This window comes from Lepus europaeus, chromosome 19 (genome assembly GCF_033115175.1).
Source record: "Lepus europaeus isolate LE1 chromosome 19, mLepTim1.pri, whole genome shotgun sequence".
In the NCBI taxonomy this organism is placed as follows: Eukaryota; Metazoa; Chordata; class Mammalia; order Lagomorpha; family Leporidae; genus Lepus; species Lepus europaeus.
The window spans coordinates 6,342,196-6,363,703 of record NC_084845.1 but is presented as its reverse complement, the minus strand read 5'-3'; the positions used below and the strand labels follow the sequence as shown (position 1 = coordinate 6,363,703).

At 62.9% G+C, this 21,508-nt stretch overlaps 1 protein-coding gene across 1 annotated transcript in view; it reads left to right on the top strand.

Moving 5' to 3' along the window:
• Nucleotides 1–5,115: 5,115 nt before the first annotated feature.
• AP2A1 (adaptor related protein complex 2 subunit alpha 1) overlaps nt 5,116–21,508 on the top strand; it is a 31,413-nt gene continuing 15,020 nt past the window's right edge. The window contains exons 1-4 of the mRNA XM_062177658.1: nt 5,116–5,268; nt 15,988–16,056; nt 16,152–16,294; nt 17,116–17,309. Of these exons, the coding sequence (XP_062033642.1) occupies nt 5,202–5,268; nt 15,988–16,056; nt 16,152–16,294; nt 17,116–17,309 (473 nt within the window). The 5' untranslated portion in view covers nt 5,116–5,201. The remainder of the gene's footprint in view (nt 5,269–15,987; nt 16,057–16,151; nt 16,295–17,115; nt 17,310–21,508) is intronic.

The window sequence follows — 21,508 nt, the reverse complement described above, 5'->3', positions numbered from 1 at the left end:
ACGGATGCGGGGAGCGAGGGACCCACAGACTCTGTTGCCAGGCAACTGCAGCCGCCGGGGATGGATTCCAGGCCCCCCCACCCCTACCCCCAGGCAGCAAAATCAGTGGATGCATGAGTCCCTCGGACAGGACAGCACATTGTGTCGGGCCTACCCACGTCCCGCGTGCCGGCAGTGCACCTGCTGTGTGCGTCGTCCCCACGCTGTGTGCGTCGTCTCCACGCTGTGTGCGTCGTCTCCACGCTGTGATGTTTGGGGGATGATTAGGAAAAGCGTTTTTGACCCAGGGTCGGCGGAATGCGCTAATGTGGAATCCCAGGATACCAAGGGCCCCCTGGAGAGCAAGGGCAGAGTCTGGTGGGAGGCACAGCCGGTGACTCTGGGCGTCTGGAAGTCCTAACAGTGAGCCGTGGGGAAGCGGCAGGCGTTTGGCCGAGCGGTTAAGGCTCCTGCGTCCCACGTCGGAGGCCCTGTTCCATTTTCCCAGCGCCAGCTCCAGGCTGCAGCTTCCTGTTGATTTGCACCGTGGTAGGCAGCGGCGATGCCCTAAGCAATGGGATTCCTGCCGCCCACTTGTGGGCATCTGGGGAGTGAACCCGCAGGTGGGAACTCTCGTCTCTATGTGTCTGTCTCTCATTTTTCTTTTTTTAAAGCATGCAGTCAAAAACGTAAGAAAAAGCATAAAAAATATTGGGGAAGATAACTGGGTGGTCAGATGAAGTAGCGACTGGTGTTGTGCAGCGTGTTAGCCACCACCTGTGACCCTAGCATCCCATATGGGTGTCGGTTCAAGTCCCGGCTGCTCCACTTCTGATCCAGCTCCCTGCTAATGCTTCTGGGAAAGCAGCAGAAGATGGCCCAAGTGCTTGGCCCCCTGCCACCCATGTAGGAGACCTGGATGGAGTTCCAGGCTCCTGGCTCAGACCTGGCTGTTGAGGCCATTTGGGGAGTGAATCAGTGGAAGGAAGACCTCTATCTCTGTGACTCAGCCTTTCGAGTAATCTTTTTTTAAAAAAAGAGATGACATAGTAAGATGAGAGGGACCTGGGGTAAGGAAGTGAGGCGGGCGGGATTGTAGCTGACACAATGAAGGTCGCATACTGATCGCCGCTGGAGCCAGGTACACAGGGGTACAGACGACTCTCCACTTCGGGGCATCTGGAAGTTTCTATAACACTTCTTTTTTAAAAGATTTATTTATGTATTTGAAAGGCAGAGTTACAGAGAGGCAGAGGCAGAGAGAGAGGGAGGTCTTCCAGCTGCTGACTTACTCCCCAGGTGGCAGCAACGGCTGGAGGTGTACAGCTCTGAAGCCAGGAGCTTCATCCGGGTCTCCCTGTGGGTGCAGGGACTCGAGGACTTGGGCCATCTTCTACTGCTTTCCCAGGCCACAGCAGAGAGCTGGATCGGAAGTGGAGCAGCTGGGACTCGAACCAGCACCCATATGGGATGCCGGCACTGCAGGTAGCAGCCCCAATATAACACCTTAAGATTACAGCTGCAGGGCCGGCGCCATGGCTCACTTGGTTAATCCTCCGCCTGCAGCACCGGCATCCCATATGGGCGCCGGTTCTGTCCCGGTTGCCCCTCTTCCAGTCCAGCTCTCTGCTGTGACCCGGGAAGGCAGTGGAGGATGGCCCAAGTGGCTTGGGCTCCTGCACTCGCATGGGAGACCAGGAGGAAGCTCCTGGCTCCTGGCTTCGTATCTGCGTAGCTCCGGCCGTTGCGGCCATTTGGGGAGTGAACCAACAGAAGGAAGACCTTTCTCTCTTTCTCTCTCTCACTGTCTAACTCTGCCTGTCAAATAAATTAAAAAAAAAAATCACAGCTGCCTCTTGTCTGACCCCCTCACCTCCCCCATAAGCCCATCCTTAGTTGAAAATACCGAGTAAGTCAAAAACATGTTGAATCCACCTAACCTGCCCCGGCAACACAGCCCTGCACCGGAGGGGGCCGGCTGCTTCCCTGTGCCGGGCACTGGGAGAGAGGCACCTGCCGCGCATCCTAGCCCAGAAAGACCAGCAGTCAGAGCCCAAGGGCAGCTCCTGCCCTGCCCATCCTCGCACCAGCGCAAAGCCGAGCGCCCTGAAGGGAGCGGAACTGTTGTCCGGGCGGTGTCTGCGGGAGAATGTATTTGGGAATGACGGGGAGGGCAGACAGGGGTTGCTTTAGATTCCTAAATGCAGGATGTTCTCTTCAGGGACTGGAGGAGGAGGGGGTGGGACGGCCCAGGGGAGGCCAGCATGACGGAGCCGTGAGGCAGGTGGGTGGGGCCGGAGTGTCCGTGCCCAGGAGTCTCTGGGACAGTGATGATCTTTTATCTGGGGAAAGGACATGTTGACTGGCGTTTAAAACAATATTTATTATTTAGGCAAAATAAATAAATAAAGGCAAAGTGACAGAGAGAGGAGATCTTCCATCCGCTGATTCACTCCCCAAACGGCTGCAGCAGCCAGGGCGGGGCCTGGCCAAAGCCAGGAGCCTGGAGCTCTATCCGGGTCTCCCACGCGGGTGCAGGGGCCCAAGCACTGGGCCATCCTCTGCTGCCTTCCCAGTACTTTAGCAAGAAGCCGGATCAGAAGCAGAGCAGCCGGGACTTGAACAGGTGTTTCCAAAGAGGTCTAAGCATCTCAAGTGGTGGCTTAACCTGCTGTGCCACCACGCTGGCTGCTGATTGGCATTTTTAGAAGGGCCGGTGCCGTGGCTCAACAGGCTAATCCTCCACCTTGCGGCGCCGGCACACTGGGTTCTAGTCCCGGTCGGGGTGCCGGATTCTATCCCGGTTGCCCCTCTTCCAGTCCAGCTCTCTGCTGTGGCCAGGGAAGGCAGTGGAGGATGGCCCAAGTGCTTGGGCCCTGCACCCCATGGGAGACCAGGAGAAGCACCTGGCTCCTGCCATCAGATCAACGCGGTGCGCCGGCTGCAGTGCGCCAACCGCGGTGGCCATTGGAGGGTGAACCAACGGCAAGGGAAGACCTTTCTCTCTGTCTCTCTCTCTGTCTACTCTGCCTGTCAAAAAAAAAAAAAAAAAAACAGCGAGGACTTGCCCGGACCTCATCTGGACCCTGGAGTGCTTGTCCTGGCTCTGAATCTCGCAGGGAGTGAGCCGGAGCTTCCCGCCACCCACTGACTCACTCCACACGGGTAGGGGCTGTGTGCAGCCCTGGGGGCGCTCCCTGGCCGGCCCAGCCCAGCCCCTGAGACCCGGAAGGGCCTTGCTCGGATCTGAGGGTCCCTGCCAGGCCGACCACCGTGAGCATGTGGAGAGGGGGGTGTGCGGAGCACGGTGTGCTGAGACAGGGAGGCGTGAGAGTTTCAGGGGAATTGGGGTGTAGAATGTGCTGGGACGACGCTCTTTGGGGGAGGTCCCCGGCACACGGCGGTCTGACCTCACCATGGCAGACAGCGGCAGGGGTCGGCGGAGGCTGGCTGGCTCCCCGCCTCGCCAGGCACGTGCCCGCCGCCAGCCAGCAGAACCCACCGAGAGCGCAGGTGTCCCGCAGGTGTCCCGCAGGCCAGCTGGGCTCTGGGCGTTTCCAGCTTACCGTGGGCAACCCCGTACCACGGAAATTGTTCAAATGCACCAGTTTCCTTTTACATATATATATATATATATATATATAGCCGGACTCAGCTGAAAATGACGAGTATCGGGGCTCCCAGCGGGCTTCTCCCGGGCCAGCGGCCAGCCTGGGGGCTCCTGTGGGAGGCTCTGCCAGGGCCCCCTTCCCGGGAGGGGCATCTATAAAGGCCGAGTGGGCTTCCAGCACCCCACAGGCTCCCCAGTATGTGTGTATCTGATGGGGTTCGTCTCGCCCAGTCCCTGGAACACTGAACACAGCTTTCCATACGAAAGGGCTTCCTTTTTGATTTTGATTTGGGGTTCGTCTCGCCCAGTCCCTGGAACACTGAACACAGCTTTCCATACGAAAGGGCTCCCTTTTTGATTTTGATTCCGCGCGGCTGCCCCGAGCTGTTAGAAACGGACCCTCCCTGTGGCTGCACAGCTGAGCGTGCCCCACGCCAGGCAGCCCCGGCGGACCGCCGAAGCCGGAGGGTGGGCTCTCCTGCCTGCACCCCGCGGGCTCATCGCCGGAGCCCCCCTTCCCGGGGCGCGGGAGGCCGGCAGGTCAGGGCTGGAGGAGTGGCCCTCCCCGCGCCCTTGGCCCCAAGTATCTCTGCAGCGCGGGGCGGCGGGGTCGGGCCGCAGCCCCCTCCCCGCTGCCCACGGGGTCCGCCCCGGGCTGGGGGCGGAGCATGCGCACCGGGACGCTAACACAGGATTAAATTCGAGTTCCTCCACGCCTGCGTCACTCAGCCTCTCAGAGTAACAACAGGTCCTGCCCCTCCGGGAGCCCAGGTCTCCCGACGCGTCAGATCCACGCGCGGGGGCCGCGCCAGCCTTCCCGGAAGGGGATTAGGGCCCCAGGGCTGCGGGCGGGGGCAGAGGCGACACATTGACGCCTGCGCAGGAGACGCCTCACGCTGTCTCGCCCCGCCCAGCCCCGTCTCTGCAGCAGGGAATTGCAGGCCTCGCTCCACCTATCCCAGCCCAGCTGAATGACACCCCCTTCTTTTTTTTCCCTTCTCCACCAATGGCCGCCCTCCGCCCGCCCCCACAACTGTCCAATAGAGGGCGGAAGCAGGACACGCCCCGCGAATGCGCGACGCCTGCGGGGGCGGTCTACCCGCCCATTGGTCTCGGTCAACCCAAGTCCCGCCTTCTCAGGCGCTTCCCCCCCCGCCCTCCTTCCGTCCCTCCCTCTCCCCGTGGAGAGGGTCCAGATCCAATCAGCGCTGGACTCGGCCGCGCGGAGGGGGCGGTCCTATGGTGCGTAATGGAACCCCGCCCGTCTCTCGGGCAACGCCCCCTCCCCCTCGCCCCCGAACGGAAATAGCGGGGTATTGGACCAATCGTAGTGGCGTGCCTTTGCCTTGAGACCAATGGGAGAGGGAGTGGGGGGTGAGCCCGCGTCTGAGCGGCAGTCTCCATGCCCAATGGACAGCCGAGAGCTGCCCAGGGCGCAGAGGCGGGGAGGGGCCAGGGGCGGTGCCACGGCCCGCCCGCCCGCCCGCCCTCCCCCTCGGCCGGCTCGGCTCCTCGGCGCTGCCTGGGGGTCCTTTCCGCCCGGTGCCCGCCTGCCAGCGCCCGCTGTGCTGTGCCCCGTCCGGCCAGGCCTGGAGCCGCCACCACCGCCGCCATGCCGGCCGTGTCCAAGGGCGATGGGATGCGGGGGCTCGCCGTATTCATCTCCGACATCCGGAACTGTGAGCTCGCGGCGGGGGGACGCGGGAGACGCGGGGGAGGGGGCGGCGTGGACCCGGCGGGTTTGGGGGTCACCGCGGGAGCGGGTGCGGTACAGCGGCCTTGCAGGGGCGGCGGGGGACACCTCGGGGGGAGGGGGCAGGGGTGTCGGGAGGCACCTCAGGAGGTGACGACGCGGAGGGTTCGAGGCCCCGGGTGGGTCGGGGAGGGGAGGAGGTTGGAGAGGCCCCCCGGGAGCGGTGGTGGGGCAGGGGCGCCCTCTCGGATGCCGGCGCGGAGACCCTGCGGGAGCCATGCTGAGGGGGTGTCAGGGGCGGAGTGGGCCCGGGGCGCGATGGGCGGCGCAGGAGTGCGGGGGCCACGGAGGGCCGCTGGGGGGGCCTCGGACCGGCGGAGGGTGGACAGGCCCGGAGGGGGCAGGAGGGACTCCCGGACAGGGGGCCCGGGGGGAGCGGTGGCTCTGAGCCGGGGCCTCAGGGCCCGTGTCAGAGGGGGGTGCCCAGACCTCCAGTGGGGTCAGGGCTTGTGGGGGAGATCTGCAAACCTGGGGTCGGGGGCGGGAAGCCTGGTCCTGGAGAGAGAGAGGGGTCAGGGTCAGGGAGCGGCCGGGCCCGGGTCGGAGCCCTTCCCTGTCTGGGGACGTGACCCGGCGGCCGGGCAGTTGCTGGGAGCGGGACTTGGGTTCGAGTGCAGCAGATCGGGGAGCTGAGTGACCTTGGCGGGGGGGGGGCAGCCCTGCGCGGGGGCCCTGGCAGGTGCGGCTGCATCGGGGAGCTGAGCTGTGCGTGGCAGGTGCTCCTCACGCACGAGGGAGGCTGTGGGGTGTCAGCGGAGAGAGGGATGGTGTGGTTGTTAGAAAGGGGGTATGGGGGGAGGGTGTGGGCGCTTCGGGGGGGGGGCCCTGCCAGCAGTGGGGCCCTCATTTAACCCTCTGGGGCCTGGTGTCCTGTCTGTAAACTTGCCGCATCGCGGTCATTCATTCCTTCGCTCCCTGCCTGGTGCGGCTGACAGCCGGGGTGTATCAGGCACTCACCGGAGTCCTGAGCTTGGAGCTCCCGTGGGAAAGCAAGGCGGCAGGCGGGACGAGGCCCTGCCGGAAGAATAACCAAGAGGGGCTGCGGGGTCCTGGGGCGGCCGCCTGTGCTCACCGGAGCGCGCGGCAGAGCGGCGGGGGCCCTGGTGAGCAGGCCTCCCCTGTTTGAAAACCATTCCCGGCGCTGGAGGCGAGGCCGAGCCCCGCAGGGCCGAGAGGGGGCTGGTCGGGTTTGGGGTTCGTTTTGAGGGATTGGGGGGTTGGGGAAGGAATGACAGCAGGTGTCCCACAGGCCCCGGGAGGTGGGGCCCCTGCACCAGGCGCGGGGGAGCCCGTCAGGGAGGGCCCTGTCCCTTCTCAGCCGGTGTGTGCGGCGCTGCTGTGTTCTGGGGTTCGTGATGGCGCAGGGGACCCCGAGGCTCCCAGCCCCACGGGGGAGGAGGCGTGGAGGCTGGACGTGGTGGGCCACCCCTGGAAGAGGCTGATCACCGGCCACTGGGCCGTGAGGACACTGTCACTTGGTTCCGTGGAGGTGGCCCGGCAGGACAGGGCAGTAACCCCCGGCTTGCCGGCTCCTCGGAGGTGAAAGTGTTCTGGAATTGGGCAGGGGGCTGCTTGCCCAGCTCTGAGTGTCCAGAGGCCGTGGAGCTGTGCGCTTTCAAAGGGTGCATTTCACGGCGTGTGGGTGCGTTTCACGGCATGTGAATTGGAGCTCACTTTTTTCCTGGAGAGTGGAAGGCATTTGCCACTGTCCTAAGGCCAGTGAGGGCCATGATGTTGAGAGAACGGGGGCTGTGTCTGGCCAGAGGGCCCAGGGAGGCTCTGCTTCCCCGGAGCCGCTGGGAGCCGCGTAGGCAGTGTGTGGGGAGTGAGCCAGGCCACGTGTAGTGGAGACACGCGGGGACGGCAGAGGGCTGGCAGGTGCGAAGGTCCTGTGGCCGGCCGGGGGCTCTGAGCAAGGCCTGCGAGTCTGACGCTGGCCAGGTGGGCAGGGCCAGGCTGCTGTTTGTCCTGAGAGCTCAGGGCGGGGGTGACTCCAGGCAAGAGTGGATCGTGGGGAGAGGGATGGACAAGGCAGGGCTCGGAGCTGGGCGGGGGGAGTCTGGAAGGCATCTAGAAAGAGGAAGAGGAAGGGGGAGGAAGGGCCAGTTCTGCCCATAAGCAGGGGGAGAGGCCTGGCCCGAGGGCCTGGAGCGGGATCCTGCCGAGTCAGTTATCTGACAGGGAGCTGCTCTGGGCCTGGCCCGGCTGCCTGCTATCTGGGGCCCCAGTGCTGGGCCAGGCTGCTGCGTGGGGCGCTGGCTGGGTCCCCAGTTCCATGCCGGCCGCGGGAGGCCTCAGGAGAAGTTTGCTCCCTGACCGAATGCGTGGATGGGGGAGGGGTCTTCAGTGGGCACCTGCTGAGTGCTGGGCACTGTTGTGGGTGACGGGGCCCCCTGCCCTGTGGAGCGCCTGTCCACGGGCCAGCACACAAGCAAGTGTGCCAGGCGTCCGCACGGACAGGGGCGTCACGAGGTGTGGGGTGGGGTAGGAGTGGTGCCTGGTCTCTCCCTGCACAGGTGACACTGGGCAGAGAATCCAGTTTGGTGGGCAAGTCAGGCCTCAGTCCAGGCAGAGGACGCGGCCTGTGCAAAGGCCCTGAGGCAGGCTCGTCCAGGAGTGTAGGAGGAACTTGGAGGCCAGGAGGCGGCCAGGAGAGCACAGGAGGTTTGTCTAGAGGGGAGAAGCGGACGGGGCCACAGCGAGGACGGGCCTTTTCCCTCGAGCCCGTTGGGAGCCCCTGTGCGGAGCAGAGATGGGAGCCGACTGCTGGGTTTTCACAGAATCCCTTGGGCCACTGTGGAGCGACGCCTCGCCCCAGGCCTGGCCTTAAGGAACCCGATGGACAGATCCAGGCCTGGGTGCCAGCCCCACCCACTTCCTGCTGGGCTCGGGAATCTGCGTTCAGCACCTTGGCCGTGCCTGGACTGAGGCCTCCTGGCCACCCCTGCCCTCAGGGCGCTGGGGTCACTCGGCCTCAGGGCGCCGGTCAGCGGGGTCACTCAGCCTGGCCGGGGTGACAGCAGTGACGTGGCCACCCCTGCCCTCAGGGCGCCGGTCAGCGGGGTCACTCGGCCTGGCCGGGGTGACAGCAGTGACATGGCCACCCCTGCCCTCAGGGCGCCGGTCAGCGGGGTCACTCGGCCTGGCCGGGGTGACAGCAGTGACATGGCCACCCCTGCCCTCAGGGCGCCAGTCAGCGGGGTCACTCGGCCTGCCCTCAGGGCGCCGGTCAGCGGAGTCACTCGGCCTGGCCGGGGTGACAGCAGTGACATGGCCACCCCTGCCCTCAGGGCGCCGGTCAGCGGGGTCACTCGGCCTGGCCGGGGTGACAGCAGTGACGTGGCCACCCCTGCCCTCAGGGCGCCGGTCAGCGGGGTCACTCGGCCTGGCCGGGGTGACAGCAGTGACGTGGCCACCCCTGCCCTCAGGGCGCCGGTCAGTGGGGTCACTCGGCCTGGCCGGGGTGACAGCAGTGACATGGCCACCCCTGCCCTCAGGGCGCCGGTCAGCGGGTCACTCGGCCTGGCCGGGGTGACAGCAGTGACATGGCCACCCCTGCCCTCAGGGCGCCGGTCAGCGGGGTCACTCGGCCTGCCCTCGGGGCGCCGGTCAGCGGAGTCACTCGGCCTGGCCGGGGTGACAGCAGTGACGTGGCCACCCCTGCCCTCAGGGCGCCGGTCAGCGGGGTCACTCGGCCTGGCCGGGGTGACAGCAGTGACATGGCCACCCCTGCCCTCAGGGCGCCGGTCAGCGGGGTCATCGGCCTGCCCTCAGGGCGCCGGTCAGCGGGGTCACTCGGCCTGGCCGGGGTGACAGCAGTGACATGGCCACCCCTGCCCTCAGGGCGCCGGTCAGCGGGGTCATCGGCCTGCCCTCAGGGCGCCGGTCAGCGGGGTCACTCGGCCTGGCCGGGGTGACAGCAGTGACATGGCCACCCCTGCCCTCAGGGCGCCGGTCAGCGGGGTCACTCGGCCTGCCCTCAGGGCGCCGGTCAGCGGGGTCACTCGGCCTGGCCGGGGTGACAGCAGTGACATGGCCACCCCTGCCCTCAGGGCGCCGGTCAGCGGGGTCATCGGCCTGCCCTCAGGGCGCCGGTCAGCGGGGTCACTCGGCCTGGCCGGGGTGACGTGTTTTCAGCACTCGGCTGTAGCCAAGTTTCCGTTTCTTTGACATCTTACGAAAGCCAAGCGGCCAGTGAGGTCAGCGTCGATGTGTCCTTTACTCCAGCGTGTCCAGATATCATTTCACCGTGTAGTCAGTATTTTTTCAAGAAGGTTTATTTATTTATTTTATTTGAAATGTAGAGTTACGCAGAGAGAGAGAGAGGTCTTCCACCCGCTGGTTCACTCCCCAGATGGCCACAACAGCCAGGGCTGGGCCGATCAGAAGCCAGGAGCCAGGAGCTTCATCCAGGTCTCCCACGTGGGTGGCAGGGGCCCAAGCACTTGGGTCATCTTCTGCTGCTTTCCCAGGCCACAGCAGGGTGCTGGAGCGGAAGTGGAGCAGCCGGGACTTGAACCAGCGCCCATGTGGGATGCCGGCGTCACAGGCAGCAGCTTCACCTGCTGTGCCACAGTATTGGCGCTTGTCGTCAGTAGCTTAAAATGTATTAATGATGGTTTGTGTTCCTTTTCCATACAAAATCCTGTGTGTGTGCACTTTATTTTTTGAGATTTTCTTGTTGTGAAAGGGAGAGTGGGAGAGGGAGAGGCAGAGGTCTTCCATCCGCTGGTTCACTCCTCAAACGGCTGCAACGGCCATGGCTGGGCCAGGCTGAACCCAGGAGTCAGGAGCTCCATCGGGTCTCCCACGCGGGTGCAGGGGCCCAGGCACTGGGGCCGTCTCCTACTGCCTTCCCAGGTGCATTAGCAGGGAGCTGGATCGGAAGTGGAGCGGCTGGGACTCCCGCCTCCTCGGCCCCGGGAGCATTGCAGTTTGCAGGCCGCAGTCTCGGGAGGACGACTTGCTCTGGATGGAGATTTCAGAGAATACAGGGCTGAAAAAGTACAGAGTACCCAGCCGCCTTCCAAAGCAACTCTTCCATTTTCTTTGAGAGAGAGAATCTCCCCTCTGCTGGTCATTTTCCAAATGCCTGCTACAGCCTGGGCGAGGCCGGGCCAACGCCGAGACCCCAGAGCCCCTGGTAGGTGGCAGGAGCCCAGGTGCTGGAGTCGTCCCCCACCGCTGCCTCCAGGACGCGCTGTAAGAGGAAGCTGGATCGGCAGTGGGGTCGGGGGGCGGAGCCAGGCGCTCCGATACCGGACGCCGGCCTCACGAGCTGCATGCAGCGCCCAGCCCAAGGACCAGTCTCCAACTGAAGTTTACTAAAACGGAATGAGAGACGCAGCCCCTCGATTGCACCTGCCACAGGGCCAGTGGGTGCAGCTGTAGGCTGGGGGCCGGTGTGTGTCAGGCCCAGGATGGTCGTGGCTGCACGTTCGGGGTCACCCAGGAGGTGTCCCAGGGCCCTTTCTGAGGGCTCAGGGCTGTCAGGACTGGGGGGGCACGAGCTCGAGTCCTGGCAGACGGACATCCGTGGACGGCCAGGCTCAGGAGCGTCTCGCCCCGAGCTGCAGGGCAGTGCCCGTACCACACGCTCAGCAGGGACAGGTGTGTCAGACGCCTGTGGCGATGGCTCCAGACCCACCCGGCGGCCCAAGTGCCGTGGCTGAACCTCTGCTCCCAGGGACGGCACCGTCCCCCAGCCAGAAACCCTGCACCGCGCCCCCGCAGTAACCCCCGCAGAAGCAGAACCTGCACCTCCGGTGGCTCCCAGGCACCCTGAAAACCCAGGAGAGGCTTCGTGGCCCCCCCCCGCCTCCCCCCCCCCTTCCTGACTGCATCTCTGGTCGCATGGAACTCCTGGAGCTTCTCAGCCCCCACCCCCCCCCCCCCGGTTCTCCTGCCCCCGGGCCTTTGCACGAACTGGTGCCCCGCTCCAGAGCGCACCTGCCTGGTTTCTGTGCGGTCCATTTCAGCCTCACCTCCCAGGAGCCGAGTGCTCGGGCCTGACCAGAGCTGCCCGGCCCCACTGTGCTTCCTGAGAGCCAGGCAGAGGCGACATCCCAGAGCCTGGTCCAGAAAAATCCTGCCCTGTGCCTCCTGGGACCCTGAGCTCCTTCCCCTTGCTTGGTGGCCCTGAGAAGGGGCACAGCATCCATCAGCCCCGTCTCCCCGTCTGTCACAGTCGGCTCCTAATAGATAGTTTTTTTTTTTTGGGGGGGGGGGGCAGGTAGAGTTATAGACAGTGAGAGAGACAGAGAGAAAGGTCTTCCTCCCGTTGGTTCACCCCACAAATGGCCGCTACGGCTGGTGCTACGCGAATCCGAAGCCAGGAGCCAGGTGCCTCTCCCTGGTCTCCCTTGTGGGTGCAGGGCCCAAACACCTGGGCCATCCTCCACTGGCCTCCCGGGCCACAGCAGAGAGCTGGCCTGGAAGAGGGGCAACCGGGACTAGAACCCGGTGCCCACATGGGATGCTGGTGCCGCAGGCGGAGGATAACCAAGTGAGCCACGGCGTATATTCTTCAAGAATTTTTAAAATGGAAGACTGCTCAAAGAACATGCACACAGATACCCTGAATGCTCTCTTGTCCGTGTCTGTTAGATGCTATCTTCTGTGTAGTTAATATGCACTGTAAAAACCTTCGCAGTGTGTTTTAGTGCGTCTCTCAGTATATCAATATGTACATGAGGGTGCTTACAAGCTCATGGAAGAGGGGCTGGCGCTGTGGCTCAGTGGGTTAAGCGGCTGCCTGCGGCGCCAGCATCCAGGATGGGCACTGTTCCAGTCCCGGCTGCTCCATTTCCTATCCAGCTCCCTGCTCACGCGCCTAGGAAAGCAGTGGAGGATGACCTGAGTGCTTGGGCCCCTGCACCTGTGTGGGAGACCCGGAAGAAGCTCCTGGCTCCTGGCTTCAGATCAGCCCAGCTCCAGCTGTTGCGACCATTTGGGGAGTGAACCAGTAGATGGAAGATCTCTCTCTCTCTCTGCCTCTCTGTGACCCTGCCTTTCAAACAGAATAAATAAATGCTTTTTAAATAAAAGTTCATGGACGAATGGAATTAAAAGACTATTTTGGTGCAAAATTATTTTGAAATTTACCATTTTTTATAATACATGCTGTAAATTTTTTTATTTTTTGAATTAATTTATTATTTTAAAATATGTATTTATTTATTTGAAAGGCAGAGTTACAGAGAGGCAGAGAGAGAGGTCTTCCATCTGCTGGTTCACTCCCCAAATGGCCGTAATAGCCAGAGCTGGGCCGATCTGAAGCCAGGAGCCAGGAGCTTCCTCCAGGTCTCCCACGCGGGTGCAGGGGCCCAAGCACTTGGGCCATCTTCTTCTGCTTTCTCAGGCCACAGCAGAGAGCTGGATTGGCAGTGGAGCAGCCAGATCTCAAACCAGCGCCCATACGAGATGCCGCCAGTGGAGGTGGAGGTTTTACCCACTATGCCACAGCGCTGGCCCCTCCAGAGGTTGAAGTCAAGGGTGGGCTGTGGCCTCGGCTGGAACTGCTATGTGGATACCTGTCCGGGTGGCCCCGTCTCAGTAGCTACTCCGCGCCCACGGTCCGGTCACGATGTCCTCCAGCGGCATTTCCACGCGAGCCCTTGGAGCTGTGTGGTCCTGCTCGGGGCGGCGTGGGTCTGTGTCCCCGCCCTGGCCCCGCCCCCACATGCTGGCCTCCCGGTGCACTGTGGTGCTCTCGTCTTTCAAGGCCCTCCTCAGATGTCCTCGCTCTGCCTGCCTGGCCCCAGGCCCTGGGCAGTGCCTCACAGCCTCCGTGTCTGTACGTCTCGTGGGGTGGCTGCCAGGGCTCGCTGCCTGGCCCTCACTGGGCCAGGTCCTAGGAGGCAGATCAGAAGTGCCCGGCTTGCCTAGACCCCGGGCCTGGCCCTGCGGCCTCCGTAATACATTACAGGGCTCAGACGGCCCCTGAGGCGACAGAGCTGCACAGCCGTCCCCTCCTCCTTCCACACCCCTCCTGCGTGCCTAGACTGCTCCCCCGAGAAGGGGCACAGCCCGGCCCTGCCCCCGGGCCTCTGGGTCTGCTGCGGGCGGCAGGGAGACCCACGTGGCCACGTCGGCTCTGGTGTGGGCCTCAGGCGGCATGGGAGCCCCGAGTAGGGCCAGCACAGCGCCCCCGTGGGAGATACTGTGAGAGCCACCCGGGAACGTGAACTCTCCCCTCCCCCGTAGCCACAGTTTTTAAGTAGAAACAGGCAAGATTCTTTGGAAATATTTATTTGTATTTATTTGAACGGCAGAGACACAGAGGCAGAGGCAGAGAGAGAGAGGGCGCTTCCATCCACTGCTTCACTCCCCAGATGGCTGATAGGCAGGCCTGGGCCAGAGGTCAGGCCACGGCTGTACGTGGGCGGCAGGGACCCAGTCAGGGAGCCGTCAGCCCTGTCTCCGTGGTCTGCGCAGCCTGACCCCAGGGGCTCCAGCGTGGGAAGGAGGTGTCGAGAGCGAGGCTAAATGCCCACCCCGGGCAGAGTTAGTTTTAATAGTGTGTTTGTTGTTTGTGTGACCCAGTTCTGGTGCGTGTACTCAGTATTTGAAAGCTGCTTTTTTTTTTTAAAGGTGTATTTATTTTTTTGAAAGGCTAAGTTAGAGAGAGAGAGAGATTAATCCATCGTCTCTCCACTGGTTCACTCCCCAAATGCCCGCAGTGGCTGGAGCTAGGCCGGGCTGGAGTCAGACGCTTCTTCCGGGTCTCTCATGTGAGTGCAGGGGCTCCAAGCACTTGAGCTGTCCTCCACCACTTTCCCAGGCCATAGCAAGGAGCTGGATCGGATGTGGAGCAGCTGGGACTCGAACCAGTGCCCACGCGGGATGCTGGACTACAGGCGGCGGTTTAACCCGTCACCGCAGCGCCGGTCCCGTGTTTGAAGGCCGAACGCGACGTTTGCGTCTCTCCCCGACGCCCGCTGTCCTTGCTGCCTGCAGCCCTGCTCAGCGTGAGCGGCCATGTCTCGGGCCTCGGGAGCCGCCCGGCTGACAGTGTGCCTCCAGGACTCCCTGTGACCCCGGAGCCCTGCTCAGAGGGACTTCCTGGAGGAGGTGACACCAGGAGTGAGGCTTGTGGGAGTTGGGGTGAGGCAGGGTTGTGCCTGCTCGCTCATTCATTCGTTCAGGAAGTGCACCCCCGCACCTGGCTGTGGGCTGAAGGATGTGGTTGGCATAGATGTGGGCCACGGCAGGCCGCTGCCCATTAGACAGCCAGACATTGAAAGAGCACCTGCTGTATGCCGGGCACTGTTTGAGGAGCTACTGCCTGACGTGTGCACTGGGCGGGAGCCGAGACAGAGAGAGAGAAACAGTAATTACGCAGCGTGAATGGATCGATCGGGCCGACGCTGTGGAGCAGCGGGTAAATCTGCCGCCTGCGGTGCTGTCATCCCATGCGGGCGCCGGTTCAAGTCCCGGCTGCTCCACTTCCCATCCAGCTCTCTGCTATGACCTGGGAAAGCAGTCGAAGATGTCCGAAGTGCTTGGGCCCCTGCCACCCACAGGGGAGACCGAGATGGAGTTCCAGGTTCCTGACCCAGCCCCGGCCCTTTGGGGAGAGAACCAGCTGATGGAAGATCTCTTTCTGTAACTCTGCCTTTCAAATAGATGAATAAATCTTTGTTAAAAATATGAAAAAAAGAAATGGATGGAGGAGAGCTTTTAAAAACTTCTCCAAGCAGAATAATAAGGAATTGTCCTCAGAGAGGGGGGCAGGACAGGCCTCTTGGAGGAGGTGACGGGGCCTGCGGGAAGACCACAGGGGAAGTGGCCCCGCGAAGAGGGCTCAGCACAGGCCAGGGCCCGGGCAGGGAGGAGCCGAGAGTATTCCCAGGTGGAGGGGGAGAGGCCGGGCCCACTGCAGGGCCAGGGGGCTCAGTGGGCGGGGGTGGTCTCCCCAGCTGGCGTCCTGAGAGCCCAGTGCACGGGGCCAGGAAGGGGCCGGGCGGCTGGGTTGATCTGGGTGGTGTGGGCAGGGTGCTCACCTTGGATCTGCTGGGGGTGCATCCTGAAGCTGGGGGGGGGGGGGGCGAGGCAACAGCTTTACTGGGGGACGAGGACGCGGCTGCGTGTGGAGGAGCTGAGTGCGCCAGAGTCCCTGGGGGCGAGGTGGTGAAGTGTGGCATGAGTGGACCTAGCAGGCTCGAGGGGGACACGGCAAGCAGCGGGGGTGGCCAAGACCCAGCCACCGTGTCGTCGGGGTGTGGTGTCGAGCCCTGGGGCACACGGGTCAGGGAGGCGCTGGGAGGCGGCGTAGAGCTGCGCCAGGTGGGAGGCCCAGGTGGACAGGGAGGAGGGGAGAGCGGGCTCTGACCTGGTGCCTGGGTGGTGGGTCGTGCGGCAGCTGCAGGTTTATTGTGGCCACTGAGGGCCAGGCCAGGGCTGGCGGCCAGCAGGAGAGCTCCCAGGAGGACGTGGTGGGAGGAGGCCAGGGCTAGCCCAGCCGGGAACCGGCTTCTCTGGGCTGTGGATGAGTGAGCCGCCGTCCTCCCCTCTCCCTAGGCCCCTGCGAGAGATGGGGTCCGGGATGGGGAGGCTGCCCTTCCGGCGGGGGGGGGGGGGGGCCGTGTCTGGGGAGGTGGGGGCTTGGGCCCCTACCACCCACCCTGCCTTCTCTCCTCCCCAGGTAAGAGCAAGGAGGCAGAGATTAAAAGGATCAACAAGGAACTGGCCAACATTCGCTCCAAGTTCAAAGGTGGGCCGGGGCCCAGATGCCTGGGTGCTGGGGGGAGGGGCGGGGTCCCCAGGACTTGTCTGTGTGATGGTTCCGTACCGCTGGCTCTGCCACAGGGGACAAGGCCTTGGATGGCTACAGTAAGAAAAAGTACGTGTGCAAGCTGCTCTTCATCTTCCTGCTGGGCCACGACATCGACTTCGGGCACATGGAGGCTGTGAACCTGCTTAGCTCCAACAAGTACACAGAGAAGCAGATAGTACGTGTGGGGAGCAGGGGCTGGTGTGAGAGGAGGGGCGGGGGACCTGGGCCCCTGGGTCTGAGGGAGGAGGCTGGGGCTGGACCCCTGGGTCTGAGGGAGGAGGCTGGGCCTGGACCCCTGGGTCTGAGGGAGGAGGCTGGGCCTGGACCCCTGGGTCTGAGGGAGGAGGCTGGGGCTGGACCTCTGGGTCTGAGGGAGGAGGGCTGGGCTGGACCCCTGGGTCTGAGGGAGGAGGGCTGGGGCTGGACCCTTGGGTCTGAGGGAGGAGAGCTGGGGCTGGACCCCTGGGTCTGAGGGAGGAGGGGCTGGGGCTGGGCCCCTGGGTCTGAGGGAGGAGGGGCTGGGGCTGGACCCCTGGGTCTGAGGGAGGAGGGCTGGGGCCTGGGCTCTGGGTCTGAGGGAGGAGGGGCTGGACCCCTGGGTCTGAGGGAGGAGGGCTGGGGCTGGGCCCCTGGGTCTGAGGGAGGAGGGCTGGGCTGGACCCCTGGGTCTGAGGGAGGAGGGCTGGGCTGGACCCCTGGGTCTGAGGGAGGAGGGCTGGGCTGGACCCCTGGGTCTGAGGGAGGAGGGCTGGGGCTGGACCCTGGGTCTGAGGGAGGAGGGCTGGGCTGGACCCCTGGGTCTGAGGGAGGAGGGCTGGGCTGGACCCCTGGGTCTGAGGGAGGAGGGCTGGGCTGGACCCCTGGGTCTGAGGGAGGAGGCTGGGGCTGGGCCCCTGGGTCTGAGGGAGGGGCTGGAAGTACAGACTCCAGGGTCAGAGGGCTGGGTCTGGGACCACTTAGCCACGGACTCCCCGTGGCCTGCCTCCCCTCCCCCAGGGTTACCTGTTCATCTCCGTGCTGGTGAACTCGAACTCGGAGCTGATCCGGCTCATCAACAACGCCATCAAGAACGACCTGGCCAGTCGCAACCCCACCTTCATGTGCCTGGCCCTGCACTGCATCGCCAACGTGGGCAGCCGAGAGATGGGTGAGGCCTTCGCTGCCGACATCCCCCGCATCCTGGTGGCCGGGTGAGGCGCTGGGCCCGGGGGCGGTGGGGCAGGTGGGAGCTCCGGCGAGGCGTCTCTCAGCCGGGACTGCACCGGGGCTGGGGTGGGACCTCAGCGGCGGCTGCCCCAGGGCTTCTCAGCCGTCTCAGCAGGCGGCCTGGGCGGTGCACGGCAGCATCCCAGCAGCCCTTGGGAATCCAGTGTAGGGGATGGAAGCCTTGAGGTCCCTGGTGGTGCTCCCCGGGTGCCCGCCGTCCCCAGCTCCTGTGTCCTCTGTCTGCTCAAGGGTGTTTAAGGGAGCACCTGCGGTGTGTCTGCTGCGTCCCAACGGCTGCCGACGTCACCGTAACAGGAAGGGGACATGGGCGGTGCCTTCCCAGCACCCAGCCCAGGGCGCGGGTGACCGGTGATGGACAAGTCGCAGGTCCACTTCTCCTCCCAGAGTTGGGCTGTGGGGCCCTGGGGCTCCTGAGCAGCCGGGGAATCACGGAGGGCTTCCTGAGGAAGTGGCCGCAGGCTGAGACCTGGGCTAAGGGCGTGGGGTCAGCCTGGGCCAGCCCACGGGATTGACCCGAGGCCACGAGTCCCAGGCCGCCCTTCCCCGTGTGCCCTCCCCGAGGAACTGACGTCGAGGGGAGGCAAGAAGAGGGCAGACCGTGGTGGACGCTCTGGGGCAAGCGTAGTCGTCCCGAGACGTTGCATTCATGGTGTCCTGGAGCAGGCGTGTGGCCGGGGGCCGAGGCCGCCTCCCCCGTCAGAGCGCCTGAGCTCACGCGCACCTCTGCGTCGGATCCAGCGTCCTGCCGACGCCCCTGTGGAACAGCAGACCATGGCTCAGGTGCTTGGGCCCCTGCACCTGCGTGGGAGGCCCAGAGGAAGCTCCTGGCTCCTGGCTTCGGCGTGGCCCAGCTCCGGCCATTTCAGCCAATTGGGGAGTGAATCAGAGGATGGAAGACCTTTCTCTGCCTCTCCTCTCTCTGTGTAACTCTGCCTTTCAAATAAGTAAATAGCAGTTACTGAGAGACGGGGAGGGATCTTCCATCTGCTGGTTCACTCCCCAGATGGATGCCGTGGCTGGGACTTGGCCACGCTGAAGCCAGGAGCCAGGAGCTTCTTCCCAGTCTCGTGGGTGCGGGGGCCCAAGGACTTGGCCATCTTCTACTGCTGTCCCAGGCGCTTTAACAGGGAGCTGGATCGGAAGTGGAGCAGCCGGGACTCACGTAGGATGTCTGCGTGGTAGGCAGCAGCTGAACCAGGATGCCAGCCCCTCCCATAAATCTTGAAAATAAATAAATAAATGACGCCCCAGGGGAAAGCATCAGCAAGTGCAGAGACCATGAGGGCGGCAAAGCTTTCCACAGGTGTTTATAGGGAGTGCACCGCACACAGGAGTAGGGTGGTGTGGGTCGGCCTGAGGTGGGAGGTGACTGGGGTGGGCAGAGGTGGGCGGTGACCGTGTGGACAGAGGTGGGCGGTGACCGTGTGGACAGAGGTGGGAGGTGACCATGTGGGCAGAGGTGGGCGGTGACCGTGTGGACAGAGGTGGGAGGTGACCATGTGGGCAGAGGTGGGCGGTGACCGCGTGGGCAGAGGTGGGAGGTGACTGGGATGGGCAGAGGTGGGAGGTGACCGCGTGGGCAGAAGTGGGCGGTGACTGGGGCGCGGTTGGCAGAGAGAAGTCAGAATCAGTTTTGTGTCTTTCTAAAGGTGGCTCAGCCTGGGTGGGCTAAGGAGAACTCTGTTTCTTGCGATACAAGAGACTGATTGAGATTTAGCTGAAATCCAGCTGTCGATGTTGGGTTAAAGAAGAAAGAACGTGGACTTGAGTGGGCCCTGAGCACGCAGACTGGGAGCCGGCCAAGCCTGGCATCCGGGGCTGGGTTCTGCTTCGAAAGCCTTTGCTGCTGAGCTGGGTAAACTGGGCTCTTGGTTTTGGGGTCCACAGCCCCTGGGAACAGAACACAAAGCTCGTACCTGTTGACAGCTGCCCTTCAAAAGGAGGGTGACCTAGAAATAGCGCCCTGGGGTGAGAAGCAAAGGTGCCCGTCTGGAACCTTGATGCGGAGCAGCCTCGGCTGGCTTTCAGCCTGTGGAGCTTCTGGGTGGCCCAGAACCCCCAAGCCCATCTGGAAGGTGATGCAAGCTGGTGGAACCCGGTGCCCAACGGAGACAAGCACAAGTCTTAGGTTACGTGAAGAGCCTCAGTCAGTCACTGTCAGGGCCGGCGCTGTGGTGTAGCGGGTGCAGCCGCCGCCTGCATGCTGGCATCCCACACGGGCGCCGGTTCCAGTCCTGGCTGCTCCACTTCCCATCCAGCTCTCTGCTGTGCAGAGATGGGCCCCGTACCTCTGTGGGAGACCCAGGGGAAGCTCCTGGCTCCTGGCTTCAGATCAGCGCAGCTCAGGTCACTGTGGCCATCTGGGGAGTGAGCCAGCAGATGGAAGACCTCTCTCTCTCTCTCTGCCTCTGCCTCTCTGTAACTCTGCCTGTCAAATAAATAAATAAATCTTAAAAAAAAAAAAAAGAAGAAGAAGAAGAAGAAGAAAAAGAAATCACTAAACATGGGACACAGGACACCATGAGGTGGGCGGCGCTGTGGCCCAGTGGGTTAAGCCCATGCCTGCAGCAGCGGCATCCCAGTTGGGCGCCAGTTCGAGTCCCAGCTGCTCCGTTTACGATCCAGCTGTCTGTTAATGCATCTGGGGAAGCAGCAGATGATGGCCCGGGTCCTTGGGGCCCTGCCACCCACGTGGGAGACCCAGATGGAGCTCCTGGCTTTGGCCTGGCCCAGCCCTAGCTGTTGCACCCATTTGGGGCGTGAACCAGTAGATGGGAGATCTCTGTCTCACTGCCTTTCAAATAAATGGATATTAAAAAAAAAAAAGAAAAGAAAAGAAGGCGGCACCATGAGGAGCGCTAGCAGAATGAAAATAGCATGGGGATTGGGCTTGTCATACAGCATGTAAAGCAAGTAAATAAGGAACAACAATGATTTAAACACAGAAAATGAACAGATTTGGAAAACAAATAGAAAATGAAATAAGAAAATAAGTAATCTGCTTAATTTTTTTCTTGAAGATTTATTTTACTCATTTGCATGGCAGTGATGGAGAGAGAATGTTCTGTCTGCTGGGCTCACCCCCAGATGGCTGCAGCAGACAGGGCTGCGCAGGCTGAAGTCAGCAGCCGTCCCGGTTGCCCAGCGGGAGCAGGGCCAAGCGCTGGGGCCTTCACCCACTGCTTTCCCGGGCCACAGCAGGGGGCAGGGGCAGAAGCGGAGCAGCGAGACAGAAACTGGCGCTCCTGCAAGGAAAGCCGGCCCTGCCGGCCGTGAGCGAACCTGCCGCCCTCCGCGCTGGCCAGGCGGTCGGCTCTCCCAGCCGCGCGGACACAGCCGAGGCCGCATCAGTGAACAGGCAGTGGAGCTGCACAAGGTGGTCACAGTGAAGCCCAGAGAAACGGGGTTTTTTTTTTTTCAAATGCTCACTTGAGAGCGAGGTTGACAGAGAAGGCTGCCCGTGCCAGCGGGCCCCGCCCTGCCAGACCCCATCCAGGAAGCAGGGAACAGCCCAGGTCTCCGGCTAAGGCAGCGGACACCCCGTCACTTGAGCCAGCAGCACTGCTTCCCCACGTCTGCGTTGGCAGGAAGCCGGAATAAGGAGCTGCGGCCTGCATTGAGCCCAGGCACTCTGAAGTGGGGTGTGGGTGTCTTTTTAATTGAATGAATTTATTTTTTAAAAAATGTATTTATTTGAAAGAGATACAGAGAGAGAAGGAGAGAAAGAGAGGGAAAGAGAGGTCTCCCATCTGCTGGTTCACTCCCCAAATGGCCGCAACATCTGGGGCTGGGCCAGACCAAAGCCAGGAGCCAGGAGCGTCTTCTGGGTCTCCTGCGTGGGTGCAGGAGTCCAAGGACTTAGGCCATCTTCCACTGCTTTCCCAGGCACATTAGCGGGGAGCTGGATCAGAAGTGGAGCAGCCAGGACTTGAACTGGTGCCCTTATGGGATGCCGGCACTGCAGGCAGAGGCTTAATCTTCTGTGTCACAGCACTGGCCCCTTAAATTTTATTTTAAAGATTTATTTATTGGCCGGCGCCGTGGCTTAATAGGCTAATCCTCCACCTTGCGGCGCTGGCACACCGGGTTCTAGCCCCAGTTGGGGCGCCGGATTCTATCCCAGTTGCCCCTCTTCCAGGCCAGCTCTCTGCTATGGCCCGGG